This window comes from Diospyros lotus, chromosome 15 (assembly GCF_014633365.1).
Source record: "Diospyros lotus cultivar Yz01 chromosome 15, ASM1463336v1, whole genome shotgun sequence".
NCBI classification, from domain to species: Eukaryota; Viridiplantae; Streptophyta; class Magnoliopsida; order Ericales; family Ebenaceae; genus Diospyros; species Diospyros lotus.
The window spans coordinates 743,915-769,087 of record NC_068352.1 but is presented as its reverse complement, the minus strand read 5'-3'; the positions used below and the strand labels follow the sequence as shown (position 1 = coordinate 769,087).

The 25,173-nt window shown below is 37.8% G+C and overlaps 1 protein-coding gene across 1 annotated transcript in view; it reads left to right on the top strand.

The window, feature by feature from the left end:
• Positions 1-256: 256 nt before the first annotated feature.
• The window catches only part of LOC127792438 (anaphase-promoting complex subunit 5), a 58,357-nt gene continuing 33,440 nt past the window's right edge, over positions 257-25,173 (top strand). Inside the window, exons 1-7 of the mRNA XM_052322925.1 lie at positions 257-541; positions 2,976-3,135; positions 3,304-3,425; positions 3,906-4,155; positions 7,369-7,546; positions 7,634-7,712; positions 7,807-7,892. Coding sequence (XP_052178885.1) covers positions 359-541; positions 2,976-3,135; positions 3,304-3,425; positions 3,906-4,155; positions 7,369-7,546; positions 7,634-7,712; positions 7,807-7,892 — 1,058 coding nt within the window. The 5' untranslated portion in view covers positions 257-358. The remainder of the gene's footprint in view (positions 542-2,975; positions 3,136-3,303; positions 3,426-3,905; positions 4,156-7,368; positions 7,547-7,633; positions 7,713-7,806; positions 7,893-25,173) is intronic.

The window sequence follows — 25,173 nt, the reverse complement described above, 5'->3', positions numbered from 1 at the left end:
AATTGCTAAACGACATTATTTTTTTTTACCCATATTTAAGTTATTTTTGTTTGATTTTGCCAGTTTTTTTTGATATTTTTCGTATTTGTTTGGTTTCTTTGATTTTTAATTTCTTCAATTTTTATATTTGTTTGATTAATTTGGTTTGATTTTTTGATAAACATCAAATTATTTCAACTGTAGCATTTTAGTCTGAATGCTCACCCAGATAGTTATCCCTATTTCCACTTTCAACGGCTCGACCGCCAAAAAGAAACCCTTGAAAAATAAAAAAACCCGCCACATTTCTTCACAAAAGATTGCAAGGGCAAGTTTCGCGTCAGAGAGGATCGGAGAAGAGCAGTAAATACCGGTGGAAATGGCGGCGGCGGGGATGTTGAAGCCGGCGGCCGGTGGAGGGTTTACAATAACGCCGCACAAGGTGTCGATGTGCATCCTCCTACAGGTATACGCCCCGCCTGCTCAACTTTCAGTCCCGTTCTCTTTCTCTTCTGTCTCCCAGCACAACCGCCTCGGCTTGTTCTTGTTCGCTCTTACAAAGGTATCGTCCGCTCCCAATGCCTCCTCACTTTATATTCGTGTTTTTCATTGTCCATGTATGATCGGATGGCAATTTTGATTATAACGCGTTTCCAGTGGTTCTTATCACCTGTGATTGTATATGCTTTTCTGTTGCATTTGCTGGAAACGAGGGTAAAGGCTTGCAATTCAGATGCACACCGACATTAATCTTATGACGCAAAGAATTGTGCATGTTCTTCGGGGGGGAAAAATGAAAGAAAGAAAAGTATGGTAGACAAATTTAAAATGGGAAGCGTAGATGCTCAGAAGAGGAGTTTTACTTTTCCTTGAACACAGTCCTTGCGGACTGGTTATTACCGCGAAAAAAGTTTCGAACCCATCGCTCATGTAAAATTGTGGTTAAAAATCATAGGTTTGATTTTTTTGGGTTATTTTCCCAACAAAAATTAAAATTCATGAAGGGATGGCTCCACTAGATACGTGTGGGAGAATGATGCAGGATTTCACAAAACTCACATATTTAATTGAAGTCATAAAATAATAGAAAAATTGAGCTCATGCTGACAAAGCACGAGTTAGTTATGAACTCATGGTTTGGAAGATTTTCCCAACCCACTGGTTTTGGTAAAACCTAGTCTGTAAGACCTGATTTCTGTTAAAAAAAACAGCTTGGATAGCCTGTTGCAGTTCTTGATTAATGTGATTCTGTTGTTGCAGCAAGATGCATATCTAGCTTTTGTTTATCCCTGTAGTAACCCATTGCTTAATTCTCTCAAAATAAACACCACTCAGCAATACCTCAAGGTCCTAACTTAGTGGCCGACTTATCTACATTCATGCAGTGGATTTTCACAACCACCACCAAAGTCATTAAGGTCCTTCATGTTGGCTGACTCATCTACATTCATGCTGATTTTTGTAATTCAGCAAGCTATCTAAAAGCTTTTCAATATTTTAAAAGTAGCTACCAGAACTGCTGGAAAAGGATTATAGTTTCTGGTGGTTGAAGCTTGTAACAAAACTATGGAATTTAATGGCCGTTCTCACAACCGTTTGGAGACTTTTTCTTCACTTATGGAATGGATAACCTGCCAAAAAATTGCTCAAAAACTATTTCCTGGTAGTTCTTACAGCCAAGAAATTTTTTCTTGACCCAAGAACACATGACCTGCCAAAAAGTTGCTTTAATTCGTTCCTGATGGTTTATCAGGCCCTTGTCTGAAATGTCTGAAATCTGGTTTCAAGCTTCAAGGAGGAATCTTCAAGATCACTGGACAACCTTTGGAGCTTAGGGCCCGTTTGGTTGGGCTTATGCTTTCATTTTTCAGTAACAGAAGCTTGCGACAAAGGACCCCTACACACTCAAGAATGATAATATTATGAGAAAAAAAAGAAGGTGAGAGTCTGAATCTCGAGACCTAGCTCGGTTCATTTCAATTGTTGGCTTCAACTAGAAGTGACTTAGAAGCCTTTTTCCTTTTCCTAGGTCTTGCTTGATTGAGCTCCCATTCTCATCTTCCAGTTTTCATCTTCAAAATTTTGAAGACAGACACAGAAAATGGCTTTTGATTTTGTTTTTGCTTTCAAGGGAAGTAAAAAATTTGGAAAAAAATGGAAACTTAAAAAAGGTGTTTCCATAGTTTTCATTCGCTTCCCTTCTCTGCCCCTTCCCACAGATCTGATTACCAGCTCTTTCCCTCTCCACGACTGACTCTCTCCTTCTCCATGACTGATGAACTCATTGATCACCCTCTCCCTCTCTCTCTGGTGAACTCATTGGTCACCCTTTTTGGTGGTGACTCGTCTCCTTTTTCTTTCCTTCTTCTTTTCTCTTTTCTTCTCATATGTTTGCATTTTTTTATTCTTTTTTTTTCTCCTACATTTCCAACAACTCTCAAATCTGTGAGTCAACTGTACCAAATCTGTAGTCTGACAACTCCCAGATAAGGGAGAAATTCAATTGAGGAAAATGAAAACTAAAAGAAAAATTGAATATCGAGAACATTTTTTTAATTGAAAACAGAAATTAAACACACTACACACATGCAAAATGAAAACCAAAACTAAAAACAAAAATGAAATGCTGAACCAAATGACAATGAATTTTATATTGTAAGTTTGCTTGGCTTAACCATTGGATTGTTTATTGTACAAATGGCATTTGTATGCCAACTTACTTCCATGGACCATCACTTGGAAAGGGATGATATCGTTGCTCTTCTTCAGTGAATGACTTCAATAAATAAGTAGAAATCCCAGTAGTTGCTAGCTGCTTGTTGATATGCATCTTCAACAGAACATTGGTTACTGTGTACAATTTTTCCATATCAATTGAAAATTTAACAAAACTTGACTTGAGAAATTCAATTTTGTGTCCCCGTTGCTTTTGTCAAGGAATATCTGTGGCATTATAATAGTTTCTTATGTTTTTATAATTGTGTTTTACATTGCAGTCATCTGAGGATATTTTAGAGCCAAAGTTAGATGAGCTTATCACTCACTTGAGGGAAATTGGTGGCCTCATGAATCATTGGTTAATTGATCATCTGACTGGTAGACTATCATCATTATCATCACCCGATGACTTATTTAACTTTTTTAGTGAATTGAGAGGTGAGTTTGTCATGCTCATGCCCCTCGTTTTATTGTAATCCTCTATCTTTTTGCTCTGTTTTCTTTCTCCATTATTTCGAGCATTATTATGTTTGAAGTTTTTTTTATTTCTCTTGGTTGTATTCCCCATAAAATATGTAACCTTTCCCTTGTTTTGATCTTATTTAGGTGTCCTTGGAGGCCCTGATTCAAGTGGTTTGGATGATGACCAGACCATATTGGATCCCAGCAGCAATCTTGGAGTATTTCTTCGTCGTTGCTTGCTTGCTTTCAATCTATTGTCATTTGAGGTATTGTTCAGTGTGGTTTAATAATTAATCATTGGAAGGTGATCATTTTTCATTCTCATTTGTAGTTGTCTTGTTTTATAACTTGACTTGCTTTATGCATTTTGCCCCAAAAATAAAAAAGAATTGTAATATTAAATTTCCTGATTAGTTCCATAATTACTAGTTGCAAGGTGGTATACACTTATATGTTCATGGAAAAAGTTAAATTCAAAAGAAAAATTCACTACTTGTTTTTCAAGAAAAATTTCCATCCCCCCCTCTCCCCCAAGGGCATATACAATTTTTCCAAACTTTAAATTTCTTCAACTATCACGCTGATGGGATATTTTTGAACATAAAAATAGACTGGAAACATGATCTATAAAAATTTAATTGTTGATCTGGTGTTTTTAACAAGGCTCCACAGGCATTCATTGCATTCCTTGATATGGTATTTAACTTTATTCTCTTCATTTTTTTTTTATCTTTTCTGAAATGCAGGGTGTTTGTCATCTATTGACAAATATAGGAATATATTGTAAAGATATTCTCTCTTGCGGTCCTCCTTGTGAGTCTCCTCGTTTGGACGATTCTGGTAATGGTCTAGAAATGTTACTAGAGTATGAAAACATGGATTTGGAGAACTTTGTTTTTGAGAAAGTTACTGAAGAAATTGAAGAAAGAAAAAGGGCCAGTGAGAGAGTTCCATTTCATAATCATGCACCAAAAGCACTTATTGGATTGGTTGAAGGTACAGTTATTGGGAAGCACTTTTCCAAACACAATTGCCGCATCACAATATATAAGTGCATTGATTCTAGTATCAAATACATTTTTTGTTGTCATAAATGGTGTATTTTTGTCATCGATAGTCTTAAGTGATTCTATAATTTGTAAGTGTTGCTGTAGGTCAGAACTTAATTTTCTAATATGCAATAAAAAACAGTGGAATACCTTCATTATTTTCTTTATTTTAGATCATTGTGGCTGGTTAAATCATTATGTTTATGCAATGTTGATTTGTGATTTTTTATTTTGGTAAATCACCATAAAGTACCCAACTTTCACCATGTTTTCAAATCTGGACAACTATTAATTTTTTCAATTGGGACATTCAACTTTCTATTTTGTTTCAATTATAAATTGCTGTCTAATTCCATTAATATTCGTTGTTAAATTGATGATGTGGCTGCCGCATAAGCTCACAAGCAGAGAGAGACTCAGCAACATCCACACACTCAAAGGCGGTGGTCTCTCTCTCTCTCAATCAATCAATAGCAGTGCAATCTCCTCCTGGAAGCCTCAAATCTGATCTCTTTCTTCTCCAATCAATGGGGAAAGACCTCTCTTTGCTTGTGAGTTTATGTGGTAGCCACGTCATCAATTAACAAGAAACATCTATGGGATCTGACGACAATCAATAATTGAAATGAAATAGAAAGTTGGATGTCCCTACTAAAAAAATTAAAAGTTGAGTTTAAATTTGACAACACAGTGAAAGTTGGGTATTTTATTGGTAATTTACCCATTTAATTTAACTAGATGAAATAGGATTCAGGCTCCACAAATTATGTGTTGCAACATACTTGCAGCTCACTATTTTATGAAAAGGAGCTGGAGGAAGTTGAGTCAATTGTAGTCTTGGCCTCTTTAACAAGTTGAAACTTTTTTAAGGGGCCAAGTACTGAGTGTCCAATGTAGCAATACTCAACACTTCTCTATTTGATCTTGCAATTTTCTTTGGAATCACTCATAGTTTTGTTGGTTTTGATATTTTGCAGTGAAAATAATTGTTTTTTTCAAGTTAAGACAAAGTAAACATTCAGACCATGATGTTCAAAATTCAGACTCAGGCTTGATCTGTTTACTGTTTGTATCATTTCAGTAAGATATTGCTATGCTTGTTTGCATGATTTAGAGAGAGTGTTGAGGTTATTTTGTTGAACCAGTTTTAAAAAATTGACATGCAGGAATGAAATGTCCTATAAAATTTTAGTAAAATATTTTTATGTTTTTTTTTTTCCATCATGATGTCCTGAGGAATTTGTTTTGCTGCATCAATTTATACAAATAACATGCAAGTGTTAAATTCCCTTAAAGATGTTAAGCCTTTCAACTTTATACTGGATCATTTTGCTCTTCTGCATGCTGTGCCATTTCTTCACAAGTTCATGACATGATCAATTTTTGTGGGATTAATGATTAAAGCTTGTGATAATGATGATGCTTTATCAGCTAATGGCACCTATATTGTGTGTGCAAACTGGTCTGTACAGTTGACACAATCATCTTTTTTTCTTGTTTGACTACAGTCCCGTACTGGCAGGTTAGACATTTTTCTTGGGTGTGCATGCAAGATCCTTGCACTTTCATGGACAAGAGTGGGAAAATAACTGGACTGAAGGTCACTCCTTAGGAGGTGTCATGTCATGTGGGAACCAGCTGTCGTTGGAACCTACTTGATATATGATGGAAACTCATTACCATTTTCAGATTTAGACACTTCCTCCAACACTTAAGAAACATATGTGTCTATACAAGAATGGACATTAATCACTTAGATGACTTAGAATCACATTACAAATTTAAAAAAAACAAGTTAGAAATAATTGTTGAACAAAAAACATTGTTGGTTTTTAACTACCAGTCATTCCTACTTTACACTTGCTGATTTCAGGGATATTGAACGCTAAAGCTTTCAAGTTGTTGGTGAACAGAGTTTTCAAAAATATTTATTAGGATTTTCAGTTCTGTACATATTTCTTGATCACTAAAAAATCAAAATAATTTATTATGATCTTGATAACATAAAGTGTAAGTGTATTTATCATGTTAGACATTATTAAAGAAATGGTTTTTATTTTTAGGTTTACACACACATATTATAGTTTAGTTTATTTGTCCATTCCACATTGTTCCTAATTATTTTTAGTTGTTCAACATATTTGTAGAAATGGCTAGAGGTTTAGAGTTCATGTAGCTGATCCCACCTAGTGGGATTTAAGCTTGTGTTGTGTGAACATATTTGTCCTATGTCTTGTCTTAGCTTATGTTTCTATCATACTTCTAAGATCAACCTGTTGACATTTGTGCCTCTGTAAGCAGAAGCTTGTTTGGTCCCTGTTATTTGTGAAAGTTGAGATGATATGGCAACATAATGACATGATCCATGCTAGAGATGATTCTTCGAAAATATATTCCTCAAAGGAGTACTTTAGGTGCTTAGTTTAAAGAAAATATCTTTTGTTTATCCTGTCTCAGGTTCCTTATAGTTCTGTCCTTGCTTGGTTCATGACAGCAAGAAATTTCATTTTGATTGCTTGATTAGACACTTGGAACTTCTATTTCTACAGAGCTTCAAATAAAGGTTGCGCTTGATATGGGTTATGGTGTGCACGTGCTCAAGATTTTATTGTTTCACACATTCACTATGTCATGAAGCTTTAGTATTTGAAGCTTTAGTATTTGTCTCCAAGACTCTTAGTTGATGAAGAATAAGAAGCTTAATATTATCTCTATTTTATGGCACCCAACCGCAGAGATATCTGGATTTTAGTGGCTGCTGCAGGGTCTAGTTTCCATACCTACGCTACTTGACTTATACAGTCATCCTTCCATCCTGATTGCCATTGACCCAGTATCTCATAAACTGATGATGCTTGTATTATTTGTTGTCACTTTGTTTCTAATCATTCATTGCTCTGACACTTACTATGGATTCTATTTCCTCATTTCACTTGCTTGCTTCCTCAAAAGTTGTGTTCTCGTAATATTCAGTTAGTATACCATCTGCCATTAGTTTGAGTAGTTAATGCATGCTTCTGCCTCTTACTTAGTGTCTACCTTCATAATTCCATGTCTTTCCTTCATATTTTCTATGTTTCCACCTATCACTTGGTGAAACTACCAAAAGGTGACAGCTATTTACAACTTTTAGTCTCATGAAAAGTAAACATGCTTGCAGATTTTGAGGTTTCATCTGACCTAAAACTCAAACATAAGGATAATCCCAGAGAAGCTAGTGCATTTTCACACCCACCAAATGCTGGAGACAAAGTTTCTGAGCACTCAGGCGGGTTTTTTTTACGTACAAACTTACAGTTACAAGGATACTTACTGGAGCAAGCTGATGCAATTGAAAAGTGAGTGATGTAGTTGGTTGCTTCATAGTCAATTATTCGGGACATTACGTAATTTACTGAATATGATTAAACATTTTCTCATGGCAGGAATGGAAGCTCTTTTCCTTTAAATGCCTTTGAATCTATTCTAAAACATATTCAGGAGCTAGCACCAGAACTACACCGTGTCAGTCCAGGATGTTCTTATTTGTTTGTTTACAGTTAAACTAGAGAGCAGCTTCGGTTTAATATGACTCTTTCTTTTTGGTACTGTATTACAGGTTCACTTCTTGCATTATTTGAATAGCCTTTATCATGATGATTATCCTTCTGCTTTAGAGAATCTTCATCGCTATTTTGATTACAGGTGAATACTTCTAATCATTTTTCATTACAGTTCAATGTTAAACATATAGCTCCTTAAATTATTTGAAGTTCTAATTTCTTAATTGAAACTTTAGTATTTGTTTCTATGCACTGTAGTACATTGATTTACTACCAATGTTCAGCAGAATTTGATTGATAGCTGCCTTTTTGTTTTATACTTTTATTTATTGCCTGATTGTAGTTTCTGACATGTTATTTCTCTTTTATGGTCCATTACATCCACTTTACATGTATAATCTCTCTCTTGCTCTACTATACATGTGCGACGTAGTGCTAGGGTTTGGGGTTGTAACCAAGGAAGCTTAGGACCTGCCCAAGGGCTGTGAACATTCCCCATGAACAGTAATAAACGTTGGTGTGGCATCCCAGAATTGATTTAAGGATGAAACAGAGGGTGAAGGAGTGGAAAAGTGATGAAAGTCCCCAGACAGTCGACTATAAGGGATTGATTGCTGTATTGAGCCAACTGTTGAAGAAGGCAAGTTGACCGATGGGTCAACTGCTAGAAAACTCAGGTAAGCAACTGACTTTAGAGCTAATTGTGAGAGGAATCCATTTGTATAAAAATTGCTAATTTTGGTTAAGAGTTGAAGAAGTTTGATTAAGGAGATTAATAGAGCTGATTAAGAGTAATTAAGTTGGATTAATGCAAGTGTACATTGTGTAGAGAATTGGAGAATGCGGGAGAAGATTTAAGGGGCTTCTAAATTGAATATGAGAGGTGGATGGGCGGAGCTGAAGCAGGTGTTGAAGTGGCTGAAGGAGTAAAAGTGGCAAGCAAGTATAGATGGCAGCCAAAGAGAGGAAGCAACCCACTCAGCTGCTTCCCTTGGCCTATATATAGGCAATTCCTTATTCATTTTACAACAGAACAAGTGTAGAGTGAGAGACTCTCAAGGGTATAGTGTTCTAGTGAGAGAAACTGAAAAATAGTGAGGAAAAATTGACAAAGGAATGAGGTACTGTAGGAAGCTTAAGAAGCCTGAATTTTGAGTTAGGTAAGTGCATGGTTATAGTTATTACATGATATACATGAAATGATTTCGTAGCAGTTTGTTATGCATTATAGCATGATATGTGTAGGTATTATGAGCTTGCTGTATAATGATGTGAGTCAGGCATGCATTGAATGTTTGGCTTCAAAGCCATTTATGGTGTGATGTCCCTTGTGCAATGGTAGAGAATGGTTGCCAAGGATGAGCCTATGGTTGTATGCTGTGATAATGATGAAGGGAAACACCAACTATTGGAGTATCATGCAAGGGTTTTTACTGTTTTCAAAACATTTTCGAAAACATATAATAAATGCAGCGAAAATAAACACAAGAATACCTTGCAAGACCCGGTATCGACAACCATATGCTATAAGAAATGAAACCATCCATATGGCATTTAGATATATACCTCACTGGAGAGTTTCGTTGCTGATGAAGTGGCTGAAAGTCCACCCCGAGGCAATGACCGGTCCTCACCGAACAACAGTTCCAAACAATCCAACTGTTCCAATCAAGTTTCAGATGACCAATCCAACCCCCCAAAATACGAGGGGCATAGTCAGTCCACGCTCCGTGTAGGGGCTGAATCTTGCAAGTTAGCCTATGTGCTAGCCAAGTTACTTGCAGGATGATGAAGCCGGGAAATGGGTTTAATAGGAATGGATTCCAAGTCCAATAGACTTTCTATTTGAATGCTACACTAGCAACCAAGGAATCAATGGAGCAAATGGGAGTAAGGGAGAAGAGGGTTTGAATGGCTTTGGAAGAAAAGAATAGCCTCGGCCGAGAGAGAATTTTAAGGCACCAAAACCTCTAGCTGTTCTCCTTTTTCTTCCATTATATATCCAATCCAAAACCTTAAAATTGCTCCAAATCAGCCCAAATTGGACAAATGATAAGGAGAGAGAGAGAGAGGGGACAAGGGAGAGGCATGTTGGACGCATGCCGTCCTCCTCCTTAGCCACGCGTCCTTGAAATGGTTGTAGAAATGACAAAACGATCATGCTGAAAGTGACCCTTGTTATTGGAAACGGTTGACCGGTTTTGAAGAAATGGTCGATTGGTGTCTGCATGTGCCGGTTGATTGGTTCTCAACCTATCGACCGGTTTGGCCACGAGTCGGTCTATTGCCTCCAAGGCTGGTCGACCGGTTTTGTCTAATTTTTTTGCAAATTACATCTAGACCCGTCATTAACTCTTAATGGCCATTTCATTATCTCATAATAAAACCAAGGCCCCGGTTAACTCTTAACGACATGTCTGTTAACTCTTGACAATTGCTTCGATTAATTTAAACTCGATCCGTTAACTTTTAATGGTGACATTATTAACTCTTAATGTTGATTATTAATAAATTTCAACTTTCATCACTTAGTCAACCACTACACTCGGATGTGCGTGTGACCTTTTAGGTTCACCACTAAGTAGCAATTGAGACATGTCAAACACTTTGACGCCGACTAGACACTGTGGTTTACAAAGAGAATCTCTCAATCTCCTCGATGTACCCCGGAAGACCCCTAGTGACAACTAGTATTATGTCAGGGCGATTCTACCAGTCATGAAATCTCACTTCAAAGAGAACCTATTTGGGTTTTCGATTCTCGTGTACTATAATCCCTCTATTAACATCCCGATCGAGTGAGACCCATGGACCGATCAAACTTACTAACTCGATAGCTATGCCAAGAACAAACATGATGTGATTGAGGTGACACATCAGAACTCCTTTCGACATTGGAAACACCTTTCGTTTATACAATCACAATCACCATTGATTACATAGGATGTTCATCTCACGTCGGAGCTCAATGGATCCTATTAGCAATCACCTGCCTCCATATGTTATTGCATAGAGACCATGCAATACATCTCCCACCATGGTAACCGGGTGGTTCTTAGCAACGGTAAATCGCAGGCATCAACATACAAGACAACTGTGTTGCTTCCGGTCTAAGGACAGGAAACACAATCGAAGTCAGTGACAAATCATAGATCCTCTCATCCATGTGATCCATTACTTGCGTCACATTTAGTAGATGTTCAACAAACATTTACCCACATGTCTACTATATCCATCTCATGGGTTATGGCATGTGACTTACCATTCTTTATCATTAGTATCTCATACTAATAAAAGGTAGTAGCTTACATGCTAATCCATAATTGATTAATTGATTAATTATAGCTCTCTTATGAGAAATCTAAGGACTGGGAATTATTTTAAGAAAACCTTAATCTAAAAGTCTTTGTCACATGTTCTTAACACTTAAGAATAAGACTTTCATAAGGAAATCTAAGCGTTCATTCATATATATTGATTGGAGAGTTATGAATGAATAGACGACCTTAAAATATACAAACATATTTTATTATATTTGCAAGAATTACATCATTAGTCTCATAATACAATTGCTAGATGCCATCTAAACCTAGCATTAGGGCACTGACACTAACAAATGATGCCAAGTGAAAAAGAGGGCTTGAACCTAGGGGTGCACTTGATGGATAAGAAACGTGGAAAAGGTTAGAAACTACAAGAATTGCGTGATGGATGCCATTGTGTGTGATTGCCTATGCTCATGCTTTACTAAGATTATTTTCTCATGCATTTCATTTTAACATTCCAAACCATGTAAGGGATGGGGAGGAAGATCAACAAGGGGGCTAGATGAGGGAAGAAGATTTGCAAGATACCAAGGGTGGAGGGTGATGTTTGTTGTCGGGGGTCGAAAACTTAATACATAAATATGATTAGAACACCATTTTTCAGAAACCAAAAGACAAATATCATCATTATTGCAGTAATCCTATGAACCATAGACAAAAGCACCAATTTTCTGAACAGAAAAGCTTCAAATAAGATTATAAAAAAAAAGAATTTCTCCAGTGTTTATCAAGCAGACCAAGCCCAAGAACCTTGTAATTGAAGGTTAGACAAATGCAAATTACCAGCCTTTCAAGAATGAAGAACTGCGGTTACAAAGCAGCTCCTCAATGATGATGCTGGCACATATGGCAATGATAACTTTTTGCATTTTGGAAGGGAAGAAACAAAAAAATTGGCATCAACTGCAGCTTTTGCCTTTTGAAAGAGTATAATTGGAGAAGTTGAAAAGATAGAGACAAAAAAATAAATTGTTGTGTCTCATACGCCAGGGTTCAGCCACTAGGACATATAATACTATTCACTAGGACAAGATAGTGAAACAATGCTATATCAATGCCCAATTAATTATTTTAAATATTTAACTGCAATGGGCTTTCATAAGGTTTTTGTGAAACTAATGTTATTGCAATATTTTAACTCTTCACATATATTTCTTTACCTATCAAATCTGAGTCTATTTTTACAAAGCCATTACACTTACTTTTTCCTTAATATAAGATATTTGAGGGACACCACCATTACAAAAATTATAAATAAATTACAAATATCATTTAAAAATCTATCATATATATGGCGATACTTTGGAAGATAGCCCCCTTGTCCCTAACAGTTGCCACCGTTGCATGATACTATATTTGTACATTCCCACCTAAATGTTGATGTTCCAAGTTAATCATGTTGTGACACCTCGCTTGGCCAGGCATGCCACTATAAGGGATTATCGGGATTTTTTTTTTCCTTACGCAAGCTCGACACACACGGTGTTTCAAAGAACAATCTTCATATGCTCGCAAAAATCCCAGAACCCTAGTTTTGTTCGTTTAACTAACAAGGTCAATAGACTTAAGCTAAACAAGGCATAACATTACGCAACGAAAAATAACAACACCGAATATCATAAATTACTATAATCGTTCATACATAGCGTCTTCTCATCAAAATAAGGATTACATAACTTTGAAAATGTAAACAACAACTATCATGTTTGAACACCGTCGGCCTTCAACTGGCCACATCCTCGCCCTTGCTGCAACCCCCGTCTGGAATGTTTGAATGTTCCAGGGGCATAACCCAAGTTAGATGTTAAAACATCTAAGTGATGGCATAAAACAGTTTTACATAATGCATGTGTGATCATGAGCATGGTATGTATAAATGACACGACACGTCATCCTTGAGAAATTTCCCTATTATACTCAAATCTCTCGTGGAAAATCCATTTCAAAACATAGGATTGGGATTGACCTTGCTGCGACATACTTAATCTCTGAGTGCACACTAGTGTCACCCGAACGACTGAGATTAACCTTGCCCCATTCTCATGATGACCCTATCCTGTCCCACCGGACATCATAACAATGACATGAATTCATATATAGTGATGTTGTGAAAAACCTACTCATCATGCATTTTTAGAAGGCATATTTAGTTGATGCAACACGTAGTAAACTCAATATGTGCAACACGCTGATAAATTTAGATGTAATTTGGACATAACATTTGCAAATGATAGCCTAAGTTCTGGAGGGTAAAATCGCTCACTTGAACCTAACCGTCACATGCTTGATAAATCAAGGGTAATTTGGGCAAGACAGTTATAAGAAACAACTTAAGTTTTGGAGGGTAAAACTGCTCACTTGAACCTAATCGTCACATGCCAAAAATCATTTACGAAACCAAATTAAATACTAGATCGGACCACTCACATTAAGTTGTAATTCACGTCGAAAACCTCGAAATGCATGCTGTCCTCTTAACGTCCTGCAATCCCCAATTCCTATGGCCAAATCACCTCTTGACCAACGTTGTATCCAAGGAAATCAATATTTCCATAAATTTCCCAATTTTTCCTTATTTCTCCCTATTTTCCATAAACCCCCTTTTCTTCAAAATTCCATAATAAATATTTATCATATATTTTCACCAAATATTTTCCCACAAATATTCCTAGAATAATTTTCTAAAAATTATAAAAATAATTTCGAAAATTTCTCATACCTCACTTGCCTTCAGCGCTAAGTGCCTAGCCTGAGACTGGAGTCTGCACGTGCAGTTCAAGCGGGTTGCCTTCTCCGGCATCGGTCGTCGGCGATAGCTCCGATGGTTGATCTAACCCAACCACCTTGAAGAGCTTCCCAAGTCGGTCCTAAGGGTGCCTTTAGATGCCTGAAACCACCACCGGAAAAGCTGTTAATGCCGACTACAGGTCCGGTTCTGGCTTAACCCGATTTTTCGGCCAACTCACTGAAACCCCTTTAAACCTATACCAAATGCTTCCAAACTCTCCAGAAAAACTCTATAAATCACAAGGAATAAAAGCCCCTTATCAAGAATACTCGATTCTCTCTAAAACAACACGAATTCAAAGCAAAAACTTGAATAAAACCCTCATTCTCGAACCTTCTATTTATAGGCAAATCCTAGTCGCTAACCTCCAAATCCTGAGCTTACTCATCCCCTAAGGTTTAGATCTAGCCACTAAGTGGCTCGAGTAGCCTTAAATCATCACAAAAATTCCACGACTTGTCGGCCAAATTTTCTGGTTACTGTTCGCCATAAATTCCGTCAAATCATGGCCGATTCTAGCCAATGGCTACCACCAATTTATTCATCATGACCTGGGGCACCTCCTAGACCCCTTGGGTGATCTTCCCGACAGGCATAGGTGGCTGGTCAGCGGTGACAGTGCGGCTGGCCGGATTTTTGCAAGTTTCCCATCTAACTTTTGGTATTTACACTTTGACCCCCCAATTAATTTTCAACTACAGTTTGGACCTTTCCTTGAAGCCCCTAGAACTTCCAACAATTCCACTAAGCCCCATGTATTCGAAACTTTTCATTTCACTCATGACACTTTAGGAAAAACCTTTTTTTGACCTCCCTCATTAAATTGCACTTAGGCTTGAGTGTGTGAAAATCACTTTTTGATCCCCCTTTTTGAGAATCTTTTGGGTCCATGGCTTCCTAGTTTCCTTTCCGCACTTTAACCCTTAAGTTTTGCCTTTGTCAAAACTGATTCACCAACTTTGGCCAAGATTCGTAAATTGCATTTTGGCCCTAAATTACGAAATATTGCGTTTTGACCCAACAAATTCCATAAATTGAAAATATACTTTATACGAAAATTTTTGGGTATTACACGTGATATAAAATGATAATGAAGTTATGTTTAGTTCTTTTTTTACTTTACTTTCATGAGTAGGCTTGGTAAAGGATTGAACCTATGAATATATATAGAATGCAGGGAAAAACTAGTCTATTGCAGGGCAACTGGGCAATATAGTTGACCAGGATTTGAATGTTCCACTGACTATGGAGAAACAAAAACCATGTAGGGTCTACTGGAGCTTGGGACAATCGACTAATGAGGTCAACTGTCACTTAAGGGTTTGATTACCAAACAAGAGTTGGTTGTGGAACACATAATGTTTGGAAGGTGCCGTAGTGGACATATATTCAACTATTGATTTGACTGCCCCATGACTAAGGGGTTGAAGAATGAGAGTAGATTGGTCATATTGACTAATGACTCTTAAGGATTTTAATTAGGTTTATGGATTGGATTATTATGAGACTTATCTATTGCCTAAAATTGTATCTATTTGTCTCATCACATAAAACTTGTGAGTTGAATTGGTTAAATCATATTTTAAAAGTGCTTAGAATTTGAGATTCACAATTTACAGAGCTAACATGTGACCTTGTGGTGTTTCATATTACTTCTTGTATTCTACTCTAATATTCCATGGAAGGAGTAAACATATTGAGATTAATTCACTTCATTCAAGAAAAGATTCTTTAAAATGTAATAAAGATCGCAGGAGTGAAATGGCAAGGCAAACTTCTAGATTTGTTTACTAAAATGTTGGGAAGAGGTAGGATAAGATTTTATTTGTAACAAGTTCAAAACATATCGGAGATCAAAAGGAGGAGAGATTGGAAACTGAAGTATAAAAATCAATCATACTCCTTTTCATCTCCAATCTCCTCCGTTCAAATTCGATCATACCTCCCCTTTCTCTAATCTCTTCCTCTCGCAATCTCCTTCCCTAATCTAATCCCTTGTTTCTCTCTCCCTCTGTAGTTCCAATCGATTTCCTTCTTTCGTCTTAACCCCTTATTTTGATGCCAATGACCCCCTCATTTCCTTGGCTATTCCTTTCATCTGGTATTGTGGTTTGGGGGGTTTACCCATTGAAAATGTGAACCAAAAACCCTACCTTTTTGGAGCTTTTTGAGCTGATTGTGCTTGGTGAGGATGGTCCTATGTTTAGTCCTATGAAGTCTCTCCTCCATGCATTTTGTCTTCCTTGGTATGCACTCTCATTGCCCCTTTGAAACTTAAATAGCTATGTTCAGTAAGGGGCTATATTTTTTTTATTGGAAGCTATGCTCTACATTGTGTAGTGGGTTATTTTTGATTGTGGTGGCTTGTTCTTGGGTTAACTCGGTGGCTTTGGTTGGTTGGGGTTGTGTTTGTGCTTGTTTCGTACTTTTTGAATGACGTGACCCTCTTAGGTCTTTCTCTTGTTGCCCTTGCATGGAGAGCAATTCTTGCTACTCATTTGCACTCTCACTATGCCCTGGTTATGATTTGTATCAACCAATAGATTATGCTCTATCTTGCCATTGGTTTCATGGTCTCTCTTGTTGCATGATGGGTTGTGCAAGTTAACTTGTTTAGCTCCTCTTTCATGCATTAGGTTTTTTGCACTTCATGTATCCTCCACATTAGGCTTTTGTCTATTTGTGGTCTATGCTAGGACGTCTTTATGAGTCAGACACCCCTAGAGTCTCTTCTTATTTTTCTTTCGACCCAATTGGTTTGGCTTGTTTGGGCCCCCTTGTTGTATTGGTTTTGTTGTGGGTATTGACCCTTATCTTGAATGATAAGCCAAAAAAAAAAAATAAAAAAAAATAAAAGCATATAGTGTATATCCTTAAAAAATGAGGGATTAGTGATGGTGTATTTACATTTTATAGGGTAATAATTGTAAATTTTACCTACTAGTATGGTTATAAAAACTGTAGAAAATCATGTGATTACAATTTTGTATTTAGGTGTATAGTTATTTTTTCATCTCTAGGTGATAGTTTTTTCTTTAATCGAATCAGTTTTTCCCTTCCTTAACTGACTCCATATGGGCAGTTTCTCCCTTGTATTTTCTATATATATCTATGTCCTATCAAATGAAATGTGAGAGAAGTTATTTCTGTCCAAAAACAACAAAAATATAGCTAGTTAGTCGACCAGACTTTCTTTTGCATCTGCAAACTTTTCACTATTCAATTCTGATTTGTGACAAATGCTTTCGGTACCCTTGAGGGTTATGGTAAATGTAGTCGGTATCTCTGATGTGTGAGAAAATATAGTGGTACCATGTTTTGCAAATCACATTGCAATTTCTCCCTTGCCATTAGTAAGCCTTAGTTAAGTATTTTAAAATGACCAAAATGCTTGTATTTTAAAATCCTATCTCTCAAACCTTTGGCCATGGCTGGAATCGATGTTCACCGGGAAGGCCTCCGCCATAGCAAGAGGCTGTTGATCGAGCCCTACCTCCGTTGGCAACAACCCCATTATGGATAGAGTTTTGCCATGGCAACCATGATTTTGTGTATTCAGGTGTTGCAGGTGGGAGGGTATTCATTAGTAATATCTTGTGAATTATAAAGCACAAACACTTCTTAGAGGCTGCCATTTTGGTCTTGCTGGCTTGTTGGACACGTATCGGACTGCCTACATGGCGTGCCCAACACTTTCTTAAAATTTGTTAACAAGATACAAGTGGGGACACACATAGGACATGCGTGTCCCCTGTGCAAACACTTATAGTACACTTATTTTTTATTGGGACACTTAGAAAACTAAAAGTAAGGGTTTTTTTTTTTTTTTGCTCTTTAGTTTTATGACTTGGTAATAGCATTTTTTTTTTGGGGAGGGGGGCGGGGGTCATGTTTTGATTCCATGAATGTGCATTTTTTATTCCCTTCACGTTTCTATTCTCTAACTCTTTAAATATTGATTGGATCGTAAGGAACGAAGATGATTGAACTGTGAGTTGATTGCTAATTAGATTAGTGTTATTCATTTGGAATTGTGAATTATGAATTTTAAATGCATATTTGCGAGTTATAATATAGTTTTGATATTTTATTATGCTTTAAAAATATAAAAAATTATTTTTATTAATTAAAGTATTGCAACCATGTGTCATAACCCTAAGGATTTCCCAAGGATAGATTAGTAAATATAATAGTAGAAGTTTACATTTCCTTTGTATTTTTTGTTATAAGGCTTTGTCTTTAGCTACTAGGCTGTTTGTTACATTGCACATAGGTGCAGGTGAGAGCCTGTTAGGCTATATATAAGCCACAACTGAGGATGGAAGATTTTATGCTTGAATTGATATTGAATCTCTCATTTTCCTCTCTAAATTTCTCCCCAATCTTCCTCTCGTTTCTTTCTGTTACTCTCCCTCTTTCTACTGATTTCTTCCTCCTCTTTCAATTCTGATTTCTTCCTCAATTCAATTCCTCCCGAATTACTTCTTAAACCTGTTATGAACCCTAGGTTCATGACACTATGTCATGTCCTACATCTTTGAAAAATAGTGTCCCCGTGTCTCGTGTTTGTGCTTGTGCTTCATAGCTGTGAATGTTGGAATGCCAACTGTGAGATTTTATTATGAGAATCTCGTCGATGAAATAGTGAACTTCTCTCAGGAGTCGGAGACGGGTGTCATGACCTTAAGGATATGATTGTAATTGGGGGGAAATCCATGGTGTATAAGTTGTAGACCTAATTGTAGAAGTTTAGAGGCTAAGCGAGAATAACTAACTCTTGTATAAACAGTTAGCAAGGCTGTTATAGTAGTTAGTTGGTTGTATTTTCTGTTATTTCCTTCAATTGTAAACCTATAAAGAGGCTAGCATAGTTAGAGAAAGGCATGATTTGAATAACAATTGAATTCTATTTTCCTTCTCTCAATTCTCCTAGCTTTCTCTCGGTTTTCTCTCTTCTCCCACCATTCTTTCTGTTCTCTTCTCTCTTTCCCTCCTTTTCTGCTCTTTCTTCCTCTAATTCTTACCAATTTACTTGCTAAATCCTAGCCAAACCCTAGGGTCGTAACATTTGGTATCAGAGCCGACGATTCTCGACTGTGAATCGGAAGTCGTAGCAATTGACCAAGGTGATTCAGTAGCAAATTCAGGCGATAGATTGCGGAATTGATCTAGGCAGTAGGTTTGGGGATTTGAAGCAGTGATTTCGAATGCTTAATGGCGGATTAGTTTCCAACAGTCCTGGATGCTATTCTGGTGACTGGAAAATTAATCAGAGCAAAGCACTTCGAGCTCGGAATTGGAGTCGAAGCGGCCAGGTGAGTTCCGACAGTGATTCTAAGAGAATCTGAAGGTAGTTCAGCGTGACGCGGTCGGAAGTGGACGCAAGCTTGGGGAGATTACAAGCGATTACCATAAGAATCCAATTGAGCTGGAATTCGCAACGAATCTGATACAGAACGGGAGGATTGGATTTGCATGCGCGGCCATATGCAATTGATTTCAGTGAGAAACTCAGACTCGATAGGAAGAGGAGTTACGCAACGAAAGTTGCTTCATAAGCGAGACAATGGATGGTAATTGGGTGGAGAAGAAGGCACTAGCCTGGGCCATCATTGAATCTGCTGGACCACGGGTAGATAGCGATCAGTTGCAAGCAAGTCCGATAATTGGCAATTCAATTGCAGATCAGAGGTGTTGATTTGGGAGAATAGGAAGCATCATAGCCTTGAGCAAGGCGAGAAGGAAGGCGCAGCCACTGCATGTGACTTCGGCTATTATCCAAAGCAAATCTAGGTCATTGCATGTGATCGAGTTGTGAAGGCAAGCACCATCGGAAACGGTCTAGAGGAGAATTCCGCAAGCGGTGATTCTCAATTGCCTTGATTTTGATTGTGATCCTCAACTTAGATTTGAAAGTTGAGCGAGAGGTGAGTCCTAGGCAAATTCTAACTTGACTCAGGCGAGAAGTGAAGAAGTCTTGTGGTTGTGAATTTCGACTCATATTTGAATTGCCAAGGCGAAGTAGGAGGAATCCTCGGCTGTGTGACCAAGACAACTATCGTGAGTGGGTGATTCTCCTAGGCAACTACTATGAGCTGATTTCGGACGGAATTTCGGTGGCTTGGGAAAGTGAGAGTCGACAATTCACAAGAAGTTGCAACAGGAGCCAATCAAACTATTAAGAAGCTGAAATTTGGAAGGCGACAGTCCTTAGATACTCCATCGTAACTAAGGCAGAGGTTTTGGGTGAGTTGGAAGCTGATAGTAGGCTAACTTGAAGGCCGAACAAACTCGATCAGATCTCGGAGATTGATTTGGAGGACATTCGGTTGCAGCTAAAAAGCTGATTCAGGTCTAGGCTATTGCTAGGGGAAGGTCTGAAGCGGATTAAGGTTGCTGAATTGGAAGTAACAATTGTATTGGCTTGGGTTGCTGAATTTTAGTATCGGAATAAATTTCCGAAGAGATCCTTAGAAGTTGAGCAAGTGGTTATTAATGCAGTGAATTTTCAAGGAATTGAACATAGGAGATGGCTGAAGAACTATGTGTTGCAACAAGGGAAGGAATCAAGGACCTCAGTAGAAAATTGGACGACTTTTTGATTCTATTTGCACATAAATTTCAGGTTAGTATTCCGATAGAATGCTTTTCTAGGGAATACTCTACTTCCTTCAATCAGATCGGAGATGAGAGCTATAAAGAGAAGCTTAATAAGCTGAAACAAGAGGGCTCAGTTATGGAATACCTGGTTAGGTTTGAGAAATTGAAAGCACTTGTGCTTAATTTCCATCCAACTTTGATCGAGTCTTATTTTTTTTATCAAGATTCATTAATGGCCTTAATGATACGCTGAGGCCTATGGTGAGAATGATGTTTCCGGCCACAGTACAGCAAGCAGTCGAGAAGGCTAGGCTGCAAGAGTTGGTGCTGGAAGCCATATACCAAAAGCATGGGCTGCTGCCTAAAGGTTATCCCAAGAGTAGCCAACAGATCGAAGGAACTTCTAAAGCTGCTAATCAAGTAGTGCAAGAAGCTGATGAAGTAGTAGTGGAAGAGGAAGATGGAGTTCATGCAGTTGATGAGAAGTATGAGGCTGATGAGGTCCTAAAAATGGGAATGGTAGCTGCAAAGAATGAGGAAAAACCTAAATTGGATCAGCTAATTCAGAATGACAAGAAAGGAAAGGCAATTGCTGAAGAAGAGATTGAGGTTCCACTTGAGGAAAAATCTGCTGAAAGTGAGCCTGTGGTGTACTCCAACAATCAGCAAGTAAAAGTCTCTCCACTTGAGGAGGTCCCTATTGAAGATGAGGAAGGAGCTTCAAAGGTTGGATTTGGTGTTGCAGCAAGTAATAGTACTATTACTGTTGAGGAGTCACAGGTCAAGGAAATTGCAGCGAAGAAACTAACCTTGCCGTTTTGAGGTATTTTGATCCCGAGCTATATGACAATATGGCTGTCATTTCACCTGGTGTGGACCAAATTCAGATGATGAAGGAAGAACAGGTTGCAGCCATTTGGTTCGGGAATTTTGATATTGTGGAAGAGGAGGTTACTGCCATCTGGTTTGGGAGATGTGACATTGGAGAAGATACGAGATAAGCACAAGAAAAGGCGAAGAAGAAATCAGATTGTTAAGACCGGTATTGGATGAAGAACAAGTTAACACCTGTCAATTCTTGGGGACAAGAATTGTTTGAAGGGGTGGGGATTGTCATGACCTTGAGGATATGATTGTAATTGGGGGGAAATCCATGGTGTATAAGTTGTAGACCTAATTGTAGAAGTTTAGAGGCTAGGCAAGAATAACTAACTCTTGTATAAACAGTTAGCAAGGCTGTTATAGTAGTTAGTTGGTTGTATTTTCTGTTATTTCCTTCAATTGTAAGCCTATAAAGAGGCTAGCATAGTTAGAGAAAGGCATGATTTGAATAACAATTGAATTCCATTTTCCTTCTCTCAATTCTCCTAGCTTTCTCTCGGTTTTCTCTCTTCTCCCACCATTCTTTCTGTTCTCTTCTCTCTTTCCCTCCTTTTCTGCTCTTTCTTCCTCTAATTCTTACCAATTTACTTCCTAAATCCTAGCCAAACCCTAGGGTCGTAACAATGGGAAGATTCACAGGAAAGTCTACAACTTGTATAGAAAATTTTCATGTCAGTGAATTTCCATTCTCTGCAACTACAACCCCTCTCACCTCCCCCCCCCTCTCTCACTCACGTGCTGAATCCAATCTGGGTTCAGGTTCAACATTGTGCTACACCATTCTAAATTCAACATCGCACTGAATCTAGTTGAACCCAATCTAGGTTCAGCAGGAATGCTAGTGGCCAACTAGGATGGACTTTTCTTTTCTTTTTTTCTAAGGAAACATATTATATTTTTTAGTTTATATTTATATATTTTTAGCTTATATCTTTATATTTTAGAAAATATTTTAGTTTTTATGTATTGACGCTATTGGTATCTAAATGTTTTGTTGTTAATTAGTGGTAGCATTGTTGTATTGTGTATGCTAGTTGTAGGAGGTTTTGTGTTATTTGGTTTGCTGTATTGGAGTGGTTATGAGAGCTAACAGTATATAAGTCAGTGTCTCGTTGTGTATTGGTGTGGATTTTCATTTTTTTGATTTTCAATTCAAGTGCGCTTGAGGTATTGTTCTACTTTTATTTCCATTCTTTCCATCGTGAAGCTCTCGCTTCATGGTATCAGAGCTAAAGACTCATGTCAATGGTGTCGCGCGATTTAATCTTGTCCAATCCTCCTCACTCCTCCTCTACCTTGTCTGTTGCTACTTAGTCAGACTTTACGACAGTAGCAAAAGCTTTTAGTTTTGTTCCAACGAAACTCGAGTCCAGTAATTATCTCTATTGGAAGGCGCAGATCATGGCTACTGTTCGTGTGTTCGATCTGATGCAGTTCGTTGATAGAACTGCTCCACTCCTAAGTATCTGTACTCCGATCAAGGAGAACAGCAAGCTGTCAATCTGGATTATCTTGGCTAGATTCGATCTGATAAGCTTTCGTTAGGCTGGTTATTCTCAACGATTGACAAGGAGTGCTAGGTCAGGTAATATACTGTGAAAGCACATTAGAGATATGATTTTTCCTCGAGAATCTGTATTCACAACAAATCGTTACTTGTTCTTTCTAACTTAAATAGCAACTTAGGTCTGTCAAGAAGAACAATCTGTTAGTGAATGATTATATTTTGAAAATTAAGACCATATGACATTCCTTAGCTGCTATTGGTGATCCTAGCTCTCAGTACTCTCAGTCTTATCCTCATTCTAATCAGTTTTGGTGATTCATCTTGGTGTGTAGACTCAGGTGCTACAAACCACATCACTTCAAGATTGAACAATCTTTCTTTTCACTCTCCTTACAATGGCACTGATAAGGTGGCTGTCGGAAATGGTAAGACTCTTCCAATCTCAAATGTTGGTCTTAGTCAAATGCTTACTCATACAGCTCCTGTTTCAGTTTTTTCATTACCAAATGTTTTACATGTGCCTAACATGACGGAAAATCTCATTAGTGTGTCTCAACTTACTAATGAAAATAATGTCATTGTTGAATTTCATTCCACCTTTTGTTTGATCAAGGACAAGGAAACGGGTCAGGTGCTATTCTGAGGGGTGCTTAAAGACAGTCTTTACCAACTTGCTTCAGCACTTGCTCGTGCTCAACCTCAAGATGTTTCTTCTTCTGCACTTAGCAATTACTCTGCTGTTACCTCGAATAGGTTTCCTACCACTTTTGTTTCAACTTGTCCTGTTAATTGCTGTAATAGACAGAGTCTGTCTTCGTCTAGTAACCTGCCTAGCACATAGTTATCTTGTAATAACGGTAGAGTTTGCAAACAGTGGCATGATCGGCTGGGTCATTCTTCATTACATATATTGAAACACGTTCTCAATAAAATACAATGTTCCAGTAACTCTACTAATTTGTCCTTTTGTGATTCCTGCAAATTGGGTAAATTACATCAACTTTCATTTGCTGCTTGTCAAATCACAGCAAAGAGTCCTTTAGAAATAGTGTATTCAGATTTGTGGGGTCCGTCCCCAGTTCTGTTAACTGAGGGGTATCGATACTATGTAGTTTTTGGTGGATGCCTTTACTCGTTACACATGGCTATATCCTATTAGACAAAAATCTGACACTTTATCTGTCTTCAAGACTTTTCATAAATTTGCTGAGCTGCAATATAATTCTAAACTTCGTGCCCTACACACATACAATTTTTTTTTGTTTTTTTGGGGGGGGGGGGGGGATTTAAAGCATTGTTGCCATATCTTTCTTCTTATGGCATTCAACCCAGATTTTCCTGTCCTTATACACACCAGCAAAATGGTGTTGCCGAAAGGAAACAAGCATATTATTGAAATGGGTTTAACCCTCTTATCTCATGCCAAAATGCCTCTAAAGTTTTGGGAAGCCTTTCAGACAGTTGTCTTTGCCATTAATTTGTTGCCAACTACACCTTTACATTTTCAAAGTCCATTTGAAAAACTCTATCACAAATCCCCCAACTATCTTCAATTGCAACCTTTTGGTTGTGCTTGCTTCCCTTATCTTCGTCCCTATAGCAAGCACAAATTTACTTTCCATTCCACTAAATGTGTGCTCCTAGGTTTTAGCCATGTGCATGCTGGGTATAAGTGCATGGATTCTTCAGGTAGAGTGTATGTGGCACCCCATGTTATTTCCAACCCTGACGAGTTTCCCTATCCTCAGTTGTTTCCAGGATCAGTTTCATCTCAATAGTTATCCTCACAGTCCTCATCTCCAGGTTTGTCAACTGATGTTCTTAATATCAATCTTCCTCCTGTTCCTTCCTGTTCTGCTCCTCGGGTAGCACCAATTCCTTCCTTTGTCTATCCTGTTGCTAGTTTTGCTGCATCTCTTCTTGAACAATCTTCCATTTCTCATTCCAGCTCCTCATCCTCTTCTTCCTCATCCAGTTCTTTCGGTTCTGCTCCTAAACAACTCCAGTCTAAACCTGCCCCAGCTTTGTCTATTAATCCAATGGTCACTCGTTCCAAGGCCAAACAACTGACTGTTCCTTCTCCACATGTCCTATTTAGCTCCCTAGAACCTAATACTGTTCGAGAAGCTCTTTTAGACTCCAATTGGGTTCAAGCTATGAAAGAGGAATATCCTGCTCTTCAATGTAATGATACATGAGATCTTGTTGCACATTCCTCTGATATGAACTTGATCTCTTGTAAATGGATTTTCCTGGTTAAATACAAGCCTGATGGGTCTATTCTTAAGTATAAGGCTCGGCTTGTTGGAAAAGGATTTCT